This window comes from Sus scrofa, chromosome 1 (assembly GCF_000003025.6).
Source record: "Sus scrofa isolate TJ Tabasco breed Duroc chromosome 1, Sscrofa11.1, whole genome shotgun sequence".
In the NCBI taxonomy this organism is placed as follows: Eukaryota; Metazoa; Chordata; class Mammalia; order Artiodactyla; family Suidae; genus Sus; species Sus scrofa.
Genome location: NC_010443.5, coordinates 72,402,914 through 72,424,636, shown reverse-complemented (window position 1 = coordinate 72,424,636; position 21,723 = coordinate 72,402,914). Strand labels below are relative to the sequence as shown.

General features: G+C 35.7%; 1 protein-coding gene across 5 annotated transcripts in view; it reads left to right on the top strand.

Annotated features, from left to right (window-relative positions):
- Positions 1-21,723, top strand: part of ATG5 (autophagy related 5) — a 176,453-nt gene that overhangs the window by 95,766 nt on the left and 58,964 nt on the right. Inside the window, exons 6-7 of one of the 5 annotated variants that reach the window (XM_021090498.1) lie at positions 2,124-2,241; positions 19,090-21,222. In XM_021090498.1, coding sequence (XP_020946157.1) covers positions 2,124-2,241; positions 19,090-19,226 — 255 coding nt within the window. In that variant the 3' untranslated portion in view covers positions 19,227-21,222. Of the gene's footprint in view, positions 1-2,123; positions 2,242-7,266; positions 9,181-18,892; positions 21,223-21,723 lie in introns of those variants that run through there. The other 4 variants (XM_021090478.1, XM_021090491.1, XM_021090485.1 and 1 more) reach the window with 4 other exon arrangements.

Sequence of the window (21,723 nt, the reverse complement as noted above, 5' to 3'; positions counted from 1 at the left end):
ATTTTAAATTATTACCACAGTTCCCTATTCATTTCTTTTTACTCTAAACTCCTCTAACCTTTATTATCTTTAGTTCTTTTTTTTTTTTTTGTCTTTTTGTCTTTTTGTTGTTGTTGTTGTTGCTATTTCTTGGGCCGCTCCCGCGGCATATGGAGGTTCCCAGGCTAGGGGTTGAATCGGAGCTGTAGCCACCGGCCTGCGCCAGAGCCACAGCAACGCGGGATCCGAGCCGCGTCTGCAACCTACACCACAGCTCATGGCAACGCCAGATCCTTAACCCACTGAGCAAGGGCAGGGATGGAACCCGCAACCTCATGGTTCCTAGTCGGATTCGTTAACCACTGCGCCATGATGGGAACTCCTATTATCTTTAATTCTTGATTGTGCATGAAATAGTTCTCATTTTCATCTTGTGGGGAAAGTATGAGCTTCATAAGTTGAAGGATATTAGTCATAGTTTAAAAAAAGTTAGTTCAGTTAGTACGGCGAATTGCATTATAGTCAGCACATATTAATTAGCAAAACTTAATGGTTTTTTATACTTTTCACATACTCTCAACTGTATTATCATAATACCATTTTTTTTTTGTAATGCCATTTTTAACATTTATTATGTATTCACTGAATGCACAGTATAAAGCCAGGAAGGGTACTCACATGCTGGTACCACATCTGTCTTTTCTTAGATTTTAATTTATGTCTGCACTTAAAAATCAGATTATTTTTTACCAAATCTGTTAAAAGTTATGTTGAAGAAGTTGAGGTATATATACCTCTGTGACTTAAAAACAAAAAACTTGTCCTTGATTATTAGCAGTAAATTATGACATAGTGCTAATAACAATTGTCAGAAGAAATGCTGTACCTACTATTTTGAAATTTATTGAACCTATAGGAAAGTTGAAATAATGAAACTACCAAGACCATATAATACCCTTCATCTGGATTCACCAAGTGAATTAACATTTTTCCACATTCGCATCTCTCTTTGTACACATACACACTGTCCCTCCTGCCACTATCCTATCTTTCTCCCCCATTTAAAGGTAAGTTTCAGACATGGTGGTACCTTATTCCTAAATACCTGATCATGAATTTTTTAACAGTAAGGATATTGTCCTTACAAACATTATCACACCTAAGAAATTTGACATTAATTTAATAATATTTGTCTAATATTGATTTCATATTTTCCCACCTATTCCAAAAGTATCTTTAATCTTTTTAAATCTCTCCAATCCAGTATTCAGTCAGAGTTTATGATTTGTATTTAATTGTTGTATCTGGTCAGCCTCTTTTAATCTTTTTGGGGTTTTTTTGTTTGTTTGCTTGCTTTTTAGGGCCACACCCACAGTATGCAGAAATTCCCAGGCTACGGATCGAATCAGAGCTGCAATTGCCTGCCTACGCCACAGCCACAGCCACACCAGATCCAAGCTGCATCTGCGACCTACACCACAGCTCATGGCAATGCTGGATCCTTAACCCACTGAATGAGACCAGGGATCGAACTCCATCGTCATGGATCCTAATCAGGATCATTAATCACTGAGCCACAAATGGAACTCCTGATATTATTTTTATTTTTTTTAATGCCTTCCACTTTTTTTTTTTTTTTTTTTGGTCTTTTCTAGGGCCGCCCCCGTGGCATATGAAAGTTCCCAGGCTGGGGGTCTAATCGGGGCTGTAGCTGACAGCCTACGCCACAGCAATGTGGGATCGGAGCCTCATCTTTGACCTACACCACAGCTCGTGGCAACTCTGCATTCTTAACCTACTGGGCGAGGCCAGGATTGAACCTGCAACCTCATGGTTCCTAGTCAGATTCGTTAACCACTGAGCCACAGCAGGAACTCCTGCCTTTGACTTTTTTGAAGTGTTTGGGCCAGTTGTCTTTAGAATGCCACATGTTCTGAATTTGTCTTACTGCTTCCTGTGATTATATTTATTTGAGTTTATGTTAAGCATATCTGGCCATAACACCACGTTTGTGATGTTACATCCTTCTAATTGCACTGTATCAGAGGCATCAGTTGCCACTTCAAATTTCTGATCTATTAATTTGTAATTTACAGCAACAAAGACATGTTTGAAATGGTTTTTTTTTTTCATTTTTCAAATAGACAACAACTGAACGGCCTTTCATTCAGAAGCTCTTTCGTCCTGTGGCTTCAGATGGACAATTGCATACACTAGGAGATCTCCTTAAAGAAGTCTGTCCTTCTGCAGTTGCTCCTGAAGGTAATGTAATCAGCAACATTAAAATAATTCTTTTGTTTCTCTTTGTTGCTGAAGTAATATAAGCATTCTGTATTTATAAATAACATTTACTGGTTACTTCAGGAATATATTTTCATTTTCTTGTAAGGAAAAATCTTTTGAAACAGAAGCACTTAATATTTAATTTATTACTTTATAAATTATTGGAGTTCCTGATATGGCACAGCAGAAATGAATCCCACTAATAACCATAAGGTTGTGGGTTCAATCCCTGATCTTGCTCACTGGGTTAAGGATCCGTTGTTGCCATGAGCTATTGTGTAAGTCGCAGATGCGGCTCGGCTCCTGCAGTGCTGTGGCTGTGGTGTAAGCCAGCAGCTGCAGCTCCGATTCATCCCCTAGCCTGAGAACCTCCATATGCCCCGGGTGCGGCCCTAAAAAGCAAAAAAAATAAAAATGTAAAATATAAATTATTGACACTAACAAAATAAGGAATTCACTCTCTTTGGCAAACTAAAATACACTTCTAAAATTATTCTCTTTATTTCTGGGGCCTTGAGTCTTTCATTTGTGAATTCAGTCTTGTAAACATTGTTTTTAATTTTGCATTGTGTTCCTTCATTCTAAAAGGATAAGTGATAGTTAAAAAAAAAGAAGAAAGTCTTACCTATGGTTGATATTTTACAGTTTAAAATATTGAATAGTTGATATATGTTTTGTTTGAATATTTGGCTACTCTCTAATGTTTTACTCAAATTGTTCTCCTAGGCTTTGACATTTCTTAAGTCCAGTCAAGAACTTGTCCTGTTTCGTAGTCCTCATTTTGTAACTTAGGTTAAAATCATTTTTCTGTAAGCAAAGAACAAATGCTAAAATTGCTTAATTCTCTTTTCTTAATTGCAACATAAGGAACACTAAAAAAAAATGCAGAAAACTAGAGGGAAAATTCTGTAGAGACCACTCTTGACACACACATGCAGGTGCACATTTGAATATTTTGAGAGGCGTGTGTGTATATAAAATTATACGTCCTGGTGCTTTCTTCACCTAACATAAGATGAGCATAGTTTTAGTCATTTAAAAAAAATTTTTTTTTAAATAGGAACACCACGGTCCTTTATATCAGTGTACTATAATTTGGTCATCACCCTATTACTGAATGACTTGTCTTATTATTGGTTATTAAGCTATAGGGGAAATTTCAGTGGTATGTTACTGTTTGTTAATATAATAAATAGACTTGTATTTCTTATATAGAAAAAAACTTGAAACTTGCCATCATTTATGGGAAGAGGTAAGGCATTAATAAATATAAAGGTAATACTTCAATAGATAGTGCTGTGTTTTATATTAACATACCCTAAGTTGGGGTAACGGCAGTATTATTTACATGGCTTGTTACTATATCACATATTTCAAGAAGCATGTAGTTAACGATGGAAATGGTTTGCCTATTAAGTAGCATTAGAAACAGTAGGGTTGGGAAGAAGGTTAATATTCCAGCCGTAAAGACTGAACAAAGAATATGGAGCTTGAAATGTGTATCTTTCAGCCAGTGAATACAACTGTTTTTCTTAATCAAATATAGTTATCTTTCCTGGCATTCCTATGTGTATCTAGCAGTTCGAAAATACACAGAAGCTCAATAGGAAGGGAGGAAAGGGTATCTAAAATACCCAAAAGGAGAGTTCCCGTTGTGGCGGCGCAGTTGTTAACGAATCCACTAGGAACCATGTGGTTTTGGGTTCAATCCCTGGCCTTGCTCAGTGAGTTAAAGATCTGGTGTTGCCACGAGCTGTGGTGTAGGTCGCAGTCATGGCTTGGATCTGGTGTTGCTGTGACTGTGGCATAGGTCAGCAGCTGTAGCTCCAATTAGACCCCTAGCCTGGGAACCTCCATATGCCATGGGTGCGGCCCTAAAAAGACAAAAGACAAAGAAAAGAAAAGAGAAGAAAATACCCAGAAGGGATCGGAAAAAAAAAATCATTGACCACTACTCAAAATTTATAAGGTCTCTCTGTGTCATTTGTCACCACTCTGCTCAGCTATGCTAGTCAGAGCTTTTGTTGCTGTCTTACACATTCTCGTATCTATAATGCTAGGATAAATGTTCACTCACTATTTCCGTTACTGAATTCTTTGTGTCGTTATCTGAAACATTATTTATGATCTTTGAATCATGGTGTGATTAACAGTAAGTTGATTAGAATCTGAATCTATCTTTATTGTTAATTTTCAAGTAAGAGTTGAGTTAAATAATTTTTTTTATAATTCAGTGGTTTTTATTTTTATTAAATTTAGAAAATTGTGCAGCCATCACCACAATCTAGTTTTAGAATATTTCCAGCACCTCAGAAGTTCCCATGTGCTTGTTTGTAACTAGTTGGCTCCTACTGCCAATTGTAGACACCTACTGGTCTACTTTCTGTCTCTGTAATTTACTTTTTTTTTTTTTTTTTTTTTTTGGATATTTCACATAAAGGGATTATTATACAAAATTGCAACTGATTTTTTTTTTCACTTAATGTTTTTGGGTTTCATTCATATTGTAGTGTAAATTAGTAGTTTGTTGCTTTTTGTTGCTGAATAGTATTCCATTGTATGTTTATATCACATTTTGTTTATTCACCAATTGATGGATATTTGGGTTATTTCCACCTTTTCACTTTTATGAATAACACAGCTATGAACAATCACATACAGGGCATATATTTCCATTTTTCTTGGATAGATTCCTAGGAATGAAATGGCTAGGTTACATGCTAAGTTTGTGTTTAATTTTTTAAGAGGCTACTAAACTTTTCTAAGTGGCTACACCATTTTACAGTTCTACCAGCAGTGTATGGGGATTCCAGTTTCTTCATATCCTTCCCAGTGTGTATGTTTTGTCTTCTTAGAGCCATCCTAGTGGTTATAGAGTGGTATCTAATGGTGGATTTCTCTCATGGCTAATGGTGTTGAGTATTTTCATGTGCTTATTATTATTCATGGGTATATTTGATGAGATGTCTATGTAAATAAATCCTTATTTTTTAATGGATTGTCTTATTACTGAGTTTTGGGAGAAATTATATATTCTTGATCAAATCCTTTATCAGACATGATTTGTAATTATTTTCTTCTAGTCTGGGACTTTTCAATCTCTTTTGAAGAGTAAAAAATATTTAACTTTGATGAAGTCCTGTTTATCAAGGTTTTTTATATATTTTTACTTAAATAATTAATTTTTCCCCAATAGACAACACATTTATATAGTTCCAAAATCCAAGAGTATATAAAGGAACTTGGTGGAAAGTCTCTATTCAGCTCCTACACACAAAACCCTAACTCACTTTCCCTCTACAGAGGCAGTCAGTATTTGCCATTTCCATTATCCTTACAGAGATAATTAAGTAAACTTTTTATTTTTGAACTCAAGTTATAGAAATTTGTACTGGGATATTCCCAATAATTTTTATTGATTCAGGAATAGTTTTACTGTTCCAGGTCATTTTCTCCATGCTGTAAGGGGTTTTTGTTTGGTTGGTTTTTAATCTATTTAATGTCTGTTTTGCTATGTTCTTGAAGATTTGGGGATGTAGGCTAGTTTTTCCATTTGAAGTATTATTAAGGGATTAATCATTTTTATTGCTGACAGAGATGGGACCAGTAAGCCTCATACCTTCCCCTGCTGCAAGCACTGGCCTTCAGTTTTTGTTTCTCTGCACTGTACCTTTCTCTCCTTTTGAGTACATTGTAATATTTTTTAAATTAAGAACATCAAAGAAATGCTTTTGTCAATTGAGTAAATTGAAACTTAAGCTAAAGTTTAATATTGAAATGACTCTTTTACTGTACATTTCTTAGATGTTTTTTGACATCTAATGTTTTTCATTCCAAAAGATTGTCATTCAAAATGTACCTCTTTATAAGATCCTTGACTCTTGAGTAAGACCATCACAATGAGACTCTAAACCTTAATAAAACTGTTCTGCTAGAAGAATCTATCTCCCAATTGGCAGCACAATTGTCAACAAAAGCACAGAACGATGAGGGGAAAACTTACTGGAGGAAGAGCAGGAAGAAACTGGTTGGGTGTTAATTTTGTATTTGACATCCTTAAATATTCATATACCTGTTGGACCTCAGGGTTATTTTAGTCAGTCCCTTAGTTTTTAGATGATTTGCTAAAGGTCTCTTAGCTGCTTAATTGCAGAGGTAGCTTTAGAACTCAAGTCTCTGTCTCCTGATCCATTTGTTTTTCCACTTTATGCTACCATTTATTTTCATTTTCACCTTTTCAACCTGTTGTTTTTGTTTAGTTTAAAATAACATCCTGAAATGTTTACTTTCTTCTAACTCTGTCCTGTGGTTTGTGTTTAGTACCTAATCTCACGTACATGCAAGACCTACACTCTTACAGTATTCCCTGGCATGACTTTAGGAAGGTGAACTTAAGCTGTTGTTATTTGAGTGTTCCTGTATAATTCTGGCCGCTTTTCTTGTTGAATTTATGAAAATGGTGGCCGTGACATTCTGGTGTATAATTGAAAAGTAGTCACGTGCTTTGAGCTGACATGTTCTGGCAGAAGGAACTTTTGTGCTTTTTTGCCATTCCTACACCCAGATCGCAATACATTCAAGTTTAATGTAGCTCTGCACAGGAATGGCACACAGATTTGTGAGGCTTTTTCTTCTCTCCTGAATTTTTAATTGCGCTACCTGCCCATGCATTCCTAAAGAATATACAAGGTGACTTCCACTCACAACTTTAATCCACAAACCTGCCCCTTAGGTGATTTCAGATGCTGTAAGTGGGTATCTTTGTGTGACAGGCTTCTTCCCACCCAAAGTGTCACGTGCTTGTATTGATCAAGAAGCACATGCATACCGTACACACACTTCCTTGAAATGATATAACTAACTCCTATACTTATGAGATACTTTTGATGGTACCTTTCATACCGGGCGGAGGCTGCATTTCTAACACCAATATCTTATCTTTGGAAAAACTTTTATTTGCCTCTTCTTTTTTCACTTCATATTGGAAAATAACTGTCATTTCAGGATCTATGGGGCGTATTCAAAACATCAAGTCACTCTTTCAGTGAAGAACTGTTTACTCTCTGGTTCAGCACACCTGTGGTATTGTCAGTCATGAAGCATTTTGAAACACCTGCACCCAAGTTAAGTTGAAAGCGAAAGACTTTAAGATTGGGTGTGTATGGATAAGAACTGGCTGTCATCACATGATTAAAAGAGAAAGTGCTTCATAAAAGTTATGTGGCACCATTGTCTACTACTCCCTACAACAAGTGATTCATGCATGAAGGAATTTTGCCTTATTTCATCATATGAAGGTAGAATGTACTTATATTGATGAAGACGTGCTTTAGGTCATTGTTCTCAAGGAGTAACTAATGATGAGCTGCTTTATGTGTTTCTTTTTTTTTTTTTTTTTTTTTTTTTTTTTTTTTGCTGTTGTTTTGTAAGTGGCTAGAGGAGTTAGCCAAGGTAACAGGAAGTAACCAAAGGTGAACTCAGGTAAATTTTTTCTGTGATGTCAGCTATAGTTAAAATGACTCAGAGAGCTAAGCTTCTGTACCAGACCTGGTGTGAAATATTTCTCTTTGTTCATTAGAAACTGTGTACAAAAACAAAAAACCATTAAACTAAAAACCATAGCTTTTATTCTTTTACTTTGGAGAATACAAAGTATTATATAAGCTTTGTCCAATCATATTTCATTTCCTGGTTTTTTAATGTATAAAAACCAACTAGAATTCTAAAAATAGCAATGTCGAGTCTCACTTTTATAAGTGTATTTCAAAGGTCCAGTTGATCAGTTCTCTGTGACAGTTGGGCTATTGTAATCCTGAATCTATACTTGATCTTGTTCAGATGAAGTGTATGAATGGGGAAAGGTTTATATTCGATGGCAAATTAGTTAGAGTTGCCTGAATTTCTCTTCCCAGCAAGTGCAGTCCTCTGGCCACTTTCCTTTATGCATTTCTGCCTTGCTCCCTGGGAGTTTATTTATTCCTCAAGGCCCTTACCAACTACTGTTTAACTTTGGGGTTCCATTTGATTATTTACAGTTTCCATTATTCATCAGTCAATTTTTTCACATTATATTGTCTTCTGGCGCTGGGGTTACTAAGATGTATAAGGCATAGTCCTTGCTTTTAAGAAACTTCAGTCCAGTTAGAGTGGACAGAAAGCTGCACAGTTGTGGTATGTGTAGGAAGGAAGATATGCAAAGAATATTCAGAAGAATTATTGTCTTAACCCTTCTGGAATAGGTGGTAAAGACTGAGCTAAGTCTGAAAAGATGAACAGAAGTGAGTTGCAAAAGAGGATCGAGGTCACACATACCATACACCACCGTAGTAGAATCCTTAACTAGTTACCCAGAGGCTGGTAGCTGAGGGATAATGTCTTAACTGAAATGCTGATCTAAAATGGCCCTACTCCATTTACTGAAGGACTAGCATTATTTTTCTACTTTTCTCCCATAAATGTGAAGATATTTCCGTGAGATCAGAGATGCGGGCGAAAGCACTAAGAATTTAAGTGACTAAGATTGGTCTTTTATTTGCTTGGTTAGTACATTTGAAAATAATTTTAACAGCTGAGGCTAGAGTCATAATAAGGTAGCCTAAATTCAAAATTATATTGCTTTATTTTTGACGTGCTTTATGAGAAACCATAGAATAGTCTCTACAAAAAGTAAGAAAAAATGTGTTCACGTTTTTTCTCCTTAGCGCTACAGCATATGATTAGATTGTTTTATAAAGTAAATCCACTGTTTGATGTTGTAATAATTTCTTAAGACATAAAACAATTACAGAAAAGAAATCCGTATGTACCACAACATTCTTAATCCATTCATTTGTCAATGGACAATTAGGTTGTTTCCATGTCTTGGCTATTGTATACACAGTAGAATACTACTCAGCTGTAAAAAAAAAAAAAAAAGAATGAAATAATGCCCTTTGCAGCAACATGGATGCAACCAGAGATTCTCATACTAAGTAAAATAAGTCAGAAAGACAAATACAATATGGTATCACTTATATGTGGAATCTAAAATGTGGTACAAATGAACCTGTCTACAAAACAGAAAGAGACTCACAGACATAGAGACAGACTTATAGCTGCCTAAGGGGAGGGGGAGAGAGTGGCATGGACTGGGAGTTTGGGGTTAATAGATGGAAACTATGACGTTTAGAATGGACAAGCAGTGAGGTCCTGTTGTACAACATTGGGAACTATATTCAATCACTTGTGATAGAACATGATGGAAGATAATATGGGAAAAAGAATGTGTGTATATGTGTGTGTGTGTGTGTGTGTGTGTGTGTGTGTGACTGAGTCACTTTGCTATACAGCAGAAATTGACACACATGGTAAATCAACTCTAATGAAAAAAAATTCTTAAGAAATCTAAATCTTACATTATTCGTCTGAGGCAGAGCCCTCAATTTGAAGTTTGAACTTCAAATTGGTACTTTTGTCAGCCTGATGACACTGAACCCCTAAAGAGGTGGCATTTCACTTTGCTAATTCATGCCACAGAAGCATAAAACCTTCAAATCCCAAACTTCATTAGAATGAGGATTTGTTTAGAGGTAAGAATAATAATCATTTTACAGTTTCAAGAATTCTTTTTCATTGGTTTGAAATTTGTTTTCATTCTGGTGTCCTTTTATGCCTTTACACTGCTTGATTTAGAAGATCATTTGGTAGTTGCTTTTTTTTTTTTTAATGGTTCTTACTCTATAAAATAAGAATGTTACCTGCCACCCGCCTGATAGGATAGTTGGAGGGTTTACATGAACAAAAGGTTTAAATGAGATATTATGATCTCTCTCTCTCTTTTTTTAGGACCGCACCTGTGGCATATGGAAGTTCCCAGACTAGAGGTCAAATCAGAGCTGCAGATGCTGGCCTTCGCCACAGCCACAGCAACACAGGATCCGAGCTGCATCTGTGACCTATGCTGCAAGCTGCACAACACCAGATCCTTAACCCACTGAGCGAGGCCAGGGATCGAACCCACATCTTCATGGATACTAGCCGGATTCTTTAACCTGCTGAGCCACAACAAGAACTTCTATAATCTCATGGTTTTCAAGATTCTACAGTGAACTTTTTTTTTGTTTTCTTACAGTTCTATTAGTATTTTTTCACAAATAACCATACTCATAAGGAATTTACCAAGTGGATTTAGCACTTGTTTGTTTTTTTTTTTTCCTTGTTTGTTGATAATCCCATTCTGCAAAGGCAAGTACTTATTGATGCTCAGCCTCTGCGCAGAAGACACAGATGGAGGGTGCACTCTGGTTGTAAGCTGATGTTGTAACTGCTTATACCTCACATGATGGCAAGAGTTCCATACTCTTGGGTTTTTTACTTTTTTAGAAATGATTTGCAATGCCAAAAGCATGGTTCTGGCAAGAAATAAGTAAGCTTAATCTACTAAGGCATCTCCATAGTCGCTGCAGCCAGCTGGATTATCATATACTTGTTAAAATATATTAAAAAGAAAAATCTTGAGGCACAAGGTCCAGAGGTGTTGCTGCCAGTGAAAGTTTTTCATTGAAGACATATAAGCAACAAATCACACATTTACTTGAAGTTTCAGCTGTTCACAAGTAACCCTGGAAGACCCATTTGTAACTTTGCCGAGATCCCTGCTGAGCCTGACACATGGGACTGGGTCACTGAACTGTAGGCTTATCCTAACCCTGCTCTGCTCCTCATTGTGGGCTCTCCCTGGATGCATATTTTATACACACACACACACACACACACATTTTGTTGTTGTTGTCTTTTTTTTTTTTTTTTTGCCATTTCTTGAGCCGCTCCCGCGGCATATGGAGGTTCCCAGGCTAGGGGTCCAATTGGAGCTGTAGCCACCGGCCTACGCCAGAGCCACAGCAACACGGGATCTGAGCCGTGTCTGCAACCCACACCATAGCTCACAGCAACACTGGATCCTAACCCACTGAGCAAGGTCAGGGATCAAACCCGCAACCTCATGGTTCCTAGTCGGATTCGTTAACCACTGAGCCACAATGGGAACTCCACTGGATGCATATTTTCTATTTAAAAAAAAAAAAAATTGTCATTCACAAGCATTGATACTAGAAGTTCTTCTAATGTAGTCCTCATAAAGTTATGCTGTACTCAAGTTTGGACAAAAGCAATTAATGAGGCTTATTTTAACTTTTAATTATAATGTATTTTCTTAAATTTGTCATTATGCCATCAGATTCTAAACTGAATCAAACTCTTTGCCTTGATTATTTCATTCTCCTTCCTTCTCTGTGCTTTGTTCCCAACATACTTGTAACATGGACTAGTCCTGGTGATGCAGAATCTGTTAATGACTTTATCCATTGGCATATGTCTTTTAAATAATAAACTGATTATTTTTATTATTCTCCATTAGTGAAGATGAGATTACTGGGCTTGTCAGGAGATGCCTCTGATTTCCTTTACCTAAAACTCAAGAATTTAAATGAATTAACTTGACTTTTTTAATGATAGGAACAGATAACTTGCACAATTAATATTTCATCTTTAGCACTAGAAAACAAAATTCTTTTAGCAAAATAATACCACATGCAGGCAATTAAAAGCAACTCATCTCTTCATTAAAACTAATCCTGTGAGACCTCAGTCTGCCCATATATAAACAGTGTAATTATTGCCTATGTTTTAAATAAAACAACTAGTTCTGAGCACTTCTGTAATTCATACTTGACAAATATTAATGGGCCCTATTACACCCAGCTAGAATTACTGGATCATTTTATGAAAGCAGATAAAAACATTCGAGCCTATATTTTCAGAGTTTTATTTTGTTTTGGGGGGGTTTCTTGAACAAGTATTAATTTCTGTCTTGTACATTTTTTATCTTTTCAGGAGACATTTAGTCACTTTATTTAAATGGTCTTAATCACTTAATACAATGTTCTTTTTATAATTATAGCTAATTTAAGTTTAATTTTTGATTTATTACCTCATTTAAAATATAAAAGTTATAAGCAAAAGTCAATGAAAGAATTAACATAGACATGTTTTGAAATTTTTATATAAAATGTTAAGAGTCAAGGTTCTGGAAATGTTTTCTACAGAAATAATAAAACTATAAGTACAAAATTTACACATGGAAAAAGATATGTGGTATATATAAATTGTGCTCTTATATGTTCATTAAAACCTATATTACTAAGTGAGTATAGATCCGGAAGAAGTTAATGTAAGTATTTTTTAATGGGTTTGTATTTCTCTGATAAACAGCACTCTCCTTCTGTTTGTGATCATAGGATAAAAGCTCTGTAAGCTTGTATATGTTCATTTTTACTGCTACATCATGTAGTGTGCTCTTAAGATTGAGATCTCGTTCCCCAGGAAGCATTTCTGTCTAAGATTAATTGCCCTTTTAAAATCAGCGTTTGATGTATTCCTTTGGCTATATCCTGGCTTGGTTTAACCCTCTTTGACCTGACCTCACTATTACTGCTGAGGCTGAGTCAAAATCCTTCAGCATGATGTATGCACTTCAGATTTCAGCCTGTGGTTTTTCATGTCAATGGATTCAATTAGTTGGTGTTTTACTAATGAACATATCAGAGGTTAAAGAATTTGTCAGACAGAACAAAATTCTTCAGAATAGTGGCAATAAAAAAGCTCATCCCTTTGTTTTTCAAAACCATCAAGTATTTTTCAGAAGTTTTACCTTTAGCATCCCACAATACAAGATAGCAAATCAAGGCATTCTCTATTGAATTATAAAATATAAATGTGATGTCACAAAGCTAACTACAGTAGTTACAACCTTCGGCCTTAGATTTCTATTATTCCATATTCACAAGTGTGAACTAAAAAGCAAGTTATTAATCTGAAATTTTCTAATTAAAAGCACTTTCCCTTAAAGATGTATCATCCATTTCTTTAGTTTCCTTTAAATTCAAAGAGGTTTCAGGTATTTAGTTACACATATTAACAGTAAGAATGAAACTCATGCATCTCTCTAGACTCTCAAGTAACCCGTTCTCAGAGACATTTAGGTCATATTCCTAGTTGATAATTGGCTGAAAAGTAATGGCTGAAATGCAGATTGGGATGGGGATGGCTATGAGCCATTGCTAACAGAAATTTCTAAAAGGCAGATTCAGCGCATTCGCTTAAGTTCTCAAATAATAATATATTTTAAAATGGAGTACAATGATTTGGGATGGGGTTTTCTTCCCGCCCCACTGAATTTTTCATCTTAAAAACAAAAAAACACCTATGTCTAAATCTATTAAGCCACATAACCGTAGTACAGTAGGGCTTATTTGACTTATCCAGGATATGCTCTACTGAATACACAGGTTGAGAGCACTACTAGATTAATCCAGAGGGTTTACACTACTTACACTGAATTTTTTTTTAATGTCATTCATTTCGTTGTTTGCATAATGATTGAGTTTTGAGGATTTTGTTGTTGTCATCTTTTTTTTTCTTAACACATTCATAAAATCCCTGTGCCGCACTGCATATTAATGGTGCTGAGTGATGCAGAGTATATATTAACATGAGGTCAGATTCTCATAGCCCTTTCATGACATATATGAATCCATGATTTGCATGTATCTTTTGATATACCATTCACTTTATTAAATACCTGCTATGTCCAAGCCCTGTGCTTTATGTAGATATCCCCTTTGATCCTCTTTGCAATTATTTACCCACACTGTAGGAGGAGGAAGGAACTGAGACTCAGATGGTTAAGTGATTTCCCTAAGAATTCAAAACTTAGTGTATTTTGCTGGTTAAACTCGAAAGAACTATTTTGCGTTTTAGACATGAGAGACTTGTATCCTAGAACTGGAAGACATGTTACCAATCCTCTGTTTTAGACCAGTGGCTTACAGACCTACCCAGGGAGTTATATCAGAAACTACCATGGTCATAAGCCAGCACGCAGCAGGCTTTGGGAGACAGGCTCACTCCCACATGAGCCAAAGCTACCTTCACTTGTGTTATGTATTGTGTTTCTCCATAAGATTTTGTTTGAGGAAAAATTCTATATCCATATTGTTATAAGATTTATATAAGGGAACATTTGAAAACAGACTTTACCCCAGAGATTCATTCATGTTCGAGGGGCCCAGCTTGTGTATTTTTAAAAATCTTCCAAATGATTCTGTTGATCAGCCAGATCTGCAAACCGTAGATCTAGACAGACACCTTCATTTTATATATAAGGTTAATACTGCAAAAGAGATATGATGTCTGCCAAGAGGCCTTCATTACCAGAATTAGAACTCAAGTTGCCTACCTCCGTCCCAGTTCATGTCTTTTTTAAGTTCATAATTTTCATTAATGACTTGTGTGGCTAATATGAATTTTCCTTTTTTTTTCTTTTTGTTTCTATATGTAACTCATACCATTTTAATCATACAATCAAAATCTATCTAAATATATTTTCTTAAAATGTCACACAAGTCTAAAAATGTTCACTTTGGGAGTTCCCATTGTGGCTCAGTGGAAATGAATCCGACTGGTATCCATGAGGTTGCAAGTTTGATCCCTGGCCTCACTCAGTGGGTTAAAGGATCTGGAATTGCCATGAGCTGTGGTGTAGGTTGCAGATGCAGCTGAGATCTGGCATGGCTGTAGCTGTGGTATAGACCAGGAGCTGCAACTCCAGTTTAACCCTTAGCCTAGGAAGTTCACATTGCTGCAAATGTGGTCCTAAAAAGGAAAAAACAAAACAACAACAACAAAAAAAAAACTCACTTTAAAGTAGATGTTAGTTAAGAATTAAGTTTATTTTTATTAGGCTGTTGATGAAAATACAACATTATATGATACACATATTTTTTTCTTTCATAATGCCTGGGTTTAAAAATAAATGAAATTTTACTCTCATATTCTCTGTATTGATATAAGATCACTTTAGATTTAACATCAAATTTAAAATGAATTTAATTCCTTCTCTACCTAAAGAAAATGCATGTCTGACATTTGTTTCCATCCTTTTCCTTAGTTCACAAACCCAAAGTATATATGAATGACTATCCTTGTATTTACAAAATGAATTAAAGAATTGTTTTTTTTAATTGCTATATGGACATTCTACAAAACAATGACATGTATTCTTCAAAATTGTCAAGTTTAAGTAATGCAAAGAAAGGCTAAAAACTCTCCAGGTTAAAGGAGAGTATAGAGACCTGAAAATTAAATGCAATGTGTGATTCCTGGACTGGGTCCTAGACTAGAGGACAAAAAAAAATTAGGATAGTTGTTAAATTTGAAATTATTACATAATAGTTTTATACCTGTGTTAATTTTTTTTATTTTGATAACTGTGCTGTGATCATCTAAAAGAAGATATTTATTAAAAAGTGTACACTGACATATTTACGAGTAAAAGTCTTGGTATTTCTAATTTACTCTCAAATGATTCAAAAATAGTTACATACACACAGAATGGTAAAGCAAATGGGGCAAAATGTAAACAGTTGATGAATCTACCTAAAGTGGAATTCTTTGTGCTATCTTGCAACTTTTCCCTAAGTTTGAAATTAGATCAAAATCAAAAGTTACCCCCCAAAAATGCCCTGTATGAGAGAATTTCATGTAGAACTAGTTCACTTGATTACTGTCTCAAACATTTGCCTACTTTCAAGCATCTAACTAACGTTTTTAAAAATCTGAGTGGGTGTGATGTGGAGTAACATTTTTCTCCTGAGTCATTTACTTTGTAGTGACATATTTCTTATTCCCAAGTATTAAATTCTAGATTCCCATTTTGAAACACAAAGATATATTTACCAAAAATATGATTGACTTGAGTAGCAGTATCATCAGTCGTTTCCTTTCTAACTGGGTTGGTGTGGAGGAGACATCTGCTGTTTTTTACTGCTCCATTTTGCTAGTTCTGATATTGCCAAAACGTCCGGTCATACTTTGTTGTTATTTATGGTTGCATGGATTTTGGTGTTGGCATATATCCTTCTTGGCTCATTTGGAAACATTTTGACTTTTTGTTTTGATAACCAGAACAGTCTTTATTGGTAGAGCTCTTCTACAAAGTAGTGGTAGCCATCAGAAACTATTTTCACAACGTTAATTTTGACAGTGTGTTTTACCAGCATCAAAATGACCCAGGCTCTGAAAACATTCAGTCAGGCACCATGCTAGGCACTGGGATACAGTGATGAATTAGAGAGAAGTTCCACGGAGTCTGCTGCCCCCTTGTAAGAATCCTAGTGACTGCTCTGTCATCAGGGGAAGTCAGGAAACCAAAAAGATAAATATTTATACAGGTGAAATACTTGGACAAGTGTGGGCAGTGACGAAATAACATATTTAAAATCTTAAACTGTTGTGTTGAAGGACGTGGCAGTCGTATATCACTCCCTTAGTTGTCTAAGTTTAGTGACATTATTACAGTACAGATTGAAAGTGTCCCCAATTTAAACCAGAGAATCAGTGCTACCTATTCAGGGTTCTAATAATGCGATGTATTGGGTTTGTTATACCAAGCCTTTGAATAGTGCTTCTGTTCTCTAGCTTCTTCTGCTGTGCAATTCTCGAACTCCATCTATCCCCTTGTGTAACAGGGTTGGTCTTTTGTCTTTCAGATGTACTGTGCATGGATGTGCCATATTGTCTTTGCTCTCACATTTACACACTGCTTCAGGCACAGTATTTTGGGTATTCTACTCTATTTTGTAGTATCTGGAGGTGACTCTGCTTAAGGAGGAACTTTACAGGGAAGGAACTTTTACTCTTATACCACTCCTCTTTCATTTTTTTGACTCAGTGCTAAGTAGGAGGAAGATTCTGAGAATACTGAAATATTTCAAAGAAATATATAATAAGACTATAAGGAAAACTATAGAACTACACCAGAAATGTTTTTAAATATTCTAAGAAAGATTTAATACAGTAAAACCTTGGCAATTAGAACTTACAAAGAATGAATCATTCCAGATAGCTGAGGGTTTATCCACTGGAATATCAACATTTTAAAATCTCCTCAAAGTACTAATACCTCACTTTCTGTAGTATTCGGTGTATAGCTTAACCTTGTAGTTATAGATGATTCACATCATTGTGAAAACTGCTCATTGGATTTACACTGTGATCACAGCTGTGTCAAAGGTATGTACAACTGCAGCAAAGATTGGCAGACAAATCATAACAATGAGAACATTTTTTAAGGTTAGTAGTATTATGAGGTGAAAGCTTTTTTCAAAACAGTTTTAAACTATGACACAGTGATTCAGGGGGTGTTTTTTTAGGACTTCTATTTGGTTATTTTAAGAGTTGATAGTATATTTGTTAGGTCTCTATTTGGGGCATTCTTTGAGCAATTCTCTGTAGTGTTTTTGTGTATCCTGTCATTGTCAGTCTCTTGACTGTCACCTCCCAGGACTGTGCGGCCTCCAACAGAAAGTTTAAATATTTCTTTAAAAGGGTCTCTTGGAGTTCCCATTGTGGCTCAGTGGTTAAGGAATCTGACTAGGAACCATGAGGTTGCAGGTTCAATCCCTGGCCTTGCTCAGTGGGTTAAGGATTCAGCGTTGCCATGAGCTGTGGTGTAGGTTGCAGACGCTCGGATCCCGCGTTGCTGTGGCTCTAGCGTAGGCTGGCGGCTACAGCTCTGATTAGACCCCTAGCCTGGGAACCTCCATATGCCATGAGAGTAGCCCAAGAAAATGGCAAAAAGACAAAAATAAATAAATTAATTAATTTTTAAAAAAAGGGTCTCTTGTTTCAGGTGCCAGCCAAGCCATTATCACCATACATCATCAGACCATGATGCCTAGATTTTAGAACAGTAGGGATGCAAAAATCATTGTGAACAGAGCAGAAAAAGAAAAGCAGGGTATTTCCCCCTTATATAGTTCTATGAATTCCCAGTTTCCTTGTTGTCTTCTGTGTCCAGGAAGCTGAGCGATTTAGATGTTGTATATTGAAGAGAGACAAACTAAGAATTACGCTATAGGAGTGACACAAAGTTTTTTGAAGGTTCTGTGTTTTATTTATTTATTTGTTTTTAAAAAGGGTTTGGTTTTTCTTTCTTTGTTTTTCTGTAACAACCAAGGGTGCTTCTGTTTACTTGAAAGGTGCCATATATCATACCAAAATTAAAAGACAATTGAATTTGTAATAAAATTTGGTAAGAAAAAAGTGAGAATTACAGCAACTGTTTAATTAGCGAATGGGTGGTAACAAAGTCATTCAGGTTTCATGACTCTCAGACAGAAATCCCTGAGTCAGACTCTTAGTTCCTTCTCATTAAAACTTTAACTCTTATCCTAATAGTGTCTCTAAAATTTTGATGCAGAGTTGAACAACTTTACTGAAAATTAACTCACAGCTTCCATCTGTTAAACATCTTCCTAAGCACTATCTTATTCTTAATGAATCCTGGTCACGTTTCTATTTTGTATGTTTTAAATATGTATTGACCTACTTCATACACTTGTCATTTTTAATAGCCATACAGTACAGTTTTTAATGTGTAACTAAAATAAATTTTGGTCAGTGGGTACAATGGGCTGTTTTCTCCACTATGGTTTCATTAACGTCAATCTTAGGTAAGCACAGTAATTAAGAAAGAATGAATACTTTCACATATAGCAACAGAATTTTTATCAGAATTCATTGTAACCCTCAGGTTTCTGTTTTGGGTGATACATATTGCAACATTTCAACTTTCTCCATGTCCACATTTCCTGCTCAGGAAACAGACCAGGTTTAACCTGTTAAAGCTATAAAGTCCAGTTAATTCACGAAGGATTCTCAAAGGCAGCAGATTTTTTTCTTCAGCTGTTTTGACTCATCGATTATTGTTGGATTTCTTTCTTGGAATAGATGGGGAAAGAAAGAATCAAGTGATGATTCATGGAATTGAGCCAATGTTGGAAACACCTTTGCAGTGGCTGAGTGAACATCTGAGCTACCCGGATAATTTTCTTCATATTAGTATCATCCCGCAACCAACAGATTGAAGGATCAACCATTTGCTTGAACGGAATCACCCTTAAACAGGATTTACCAGAGCATGTCACCCTTCTGCTTCAGTCAGGTTTGGTGGAGGCACCCTGACCGGAAACACTGCTGCAAGCCTAACAGGAAAGAGATTCCATGTCAGATAAGGGTACTTGGGCTGGTCTTACTCTGCATTACCACTGCTTTCCTCCACTGCCGTCATTCAACTTCAGCTGCGACATGAAAGACTTTACAGGACTACTGCAAGTCTTCTGTTTTCTTGTAAAATATAATGAAGCCCAAACCTTTGGCCTAAGAAGAAAATGGAAATATGTGCCACTCGATTTGTATTTCTGATTAACAAATAAACAGGGGTATTTCCTGAGGTGACCATGGTTGAACTTTAGCTCAAGGGAGTGGAAACATTGGTTTAATTTTCAAGAGAATTAGACTTAAGAAAGTAAAAGAGAAATTCTGTTATCAATAACTTCAGTAATTTTTTGTAAAAGATCAAATTACAGTAAACCCATCTTTCCTTAATGAAAATTTCCTATGTTTACAGTCTGTCTATTGGTATGCAATCTTGTAACTTTGATAATGAACAGTGAGAGATTTTTAAATAAAGCCTCTAAATACGTTTGTCATTTAATAACATACACTTTTGTCACTTTTCCGGTACTTTCTGACTCACATACAGTAGTTCACTGTTTTTACTCTGTGTTACCCTTCAGACTGGTCATCGTTGGCGTGGAATGGATGTAGGGCATAGGATAACTTGTCTCAGGAGCTGCCATAGAATTTCTTGCTGCCGATTTTTAAATGTTTCCTTTAAACTAAAAGTAAAAATAATGTTACCATTTCACTTTACTGTTTTATCACTGTAAATCTGTCAGATCATAGTCTCTTAAGCATCTGTATAATTTTGCATTTTTGGAAAAGCCCATTCCTTTTCAAGCTAGTGTTTTCCATTGGCCTCAGGTCTAATATTTCACCGTGGTCCCTGGTAGCCAGTCTTTGACATCTAAAGATGACCCATCTCCAGACTGCAGTAGCTTTTCCTTAACTTTACCAAAAATATTCAGTGGTTACTGGAGTTCTTATTCAAATGAGGAAATTTTTGCTGCACTTTATTACCACATTGCTGGGATTCTACCAGCTGAACATGCTTGTGCATTACACTTTGTCTCTTGTGAGCTAGCTTGCTGTCTATATCCCTACTGAATGTCGTCCCATTTGAATATGCTGAAAGACAGTATCATACAATAGTGGTTTTAGATTCCAAAATAAAAATGAATGTTTTCCTCATAAAAAAATTGTATGAATGTTAAAGTGAGATCCCACTAGTGCTTACTGCTTCCTTTTTCCTTTTGCGATTTTCATTAATTAGTAGCAGACTTATTCACAGAATGAGATAAAGGTAGTCAAAGATCAAATATTCTGGAATGGAAAGTATAAGTCTCAATCAAAAAGAAAAACATAGGGTACCAATGTGATCAGAGAAAAAAGTAATATTTGAGTTACTCAAGGATTAAAAAAAAACCCACTGACTTGTATTTTTTCAAAAGAGGTTGTTCTGAATATGATTGTTCACATTAAAAGTGTTTATTCATCTATTCAGTTTGGGGATTTTCCCCCTTGATGTTTTGACAGACTGAAGTGAGCTTCAGTGAGCAAAAAGGATCAAAATGCCAGGAGTACTAAGCTGTGACAAAGATAAGCATGGTAAGAGCAGTAAGCCATAGTTGTTTTCCACAGACAAGGCCAATATAAGGTGTCTAAAGTGAACTCAAGGGAGCTACTGATCTACACTTCCAGATTTGAAAGTAGATTTTACCAAGGCATTGCCCATTTTTACTTGTTCATTATTACACCAGCATCATAACTGTATTACTCTACTCTAGTCCCAGGTAAGTCAACCCTCCAATACCCAGAGAAAGAATAAAAACAGAAATTAAATGCTGGCTTAAATATCTATTTTTGTTTCTTTTTATTTGAATATTTAAATTTTATGGTTTATTAAAAAATTAAATTAATTTTGTGTCTGTCTTTATTTCTGGACATTAGAAATGAAATTTATATAAAGTTACCTGTTGGAGAAATCATTACAGTTTCCTTTTTCTAATACATGTCATTTATAAAAGTTTCTCAAAGAAATAAATGATAGGAGGAATAAAGGAGACTATATGAAAGAAACCTAGAGAGGGCCACAAATTTCAATATGCCTGTTTAACTCATCCTCAGTAGCGACCCTCCTAAAAAAATATGTTCTGAAGTTATTGACGTTGTTTGACTAGGAAGAAATAAATTCAGCCTAAATAAAGTAAATCATTGTTTGTCCTTCATAATGTTGGTTTTCATTCGAATGACCTAAGTTCTGACCATGGGTAGAGTGTATTGATAAGGACCTTATGTATCTGGAAACCCAGAATGCCTGTTCATAGTTCAGATTGACCTACCAATCTTTATAGCATGGTGATGTTTAGAACATATTCCAATTTTCAGAAATTTGGTTTATGT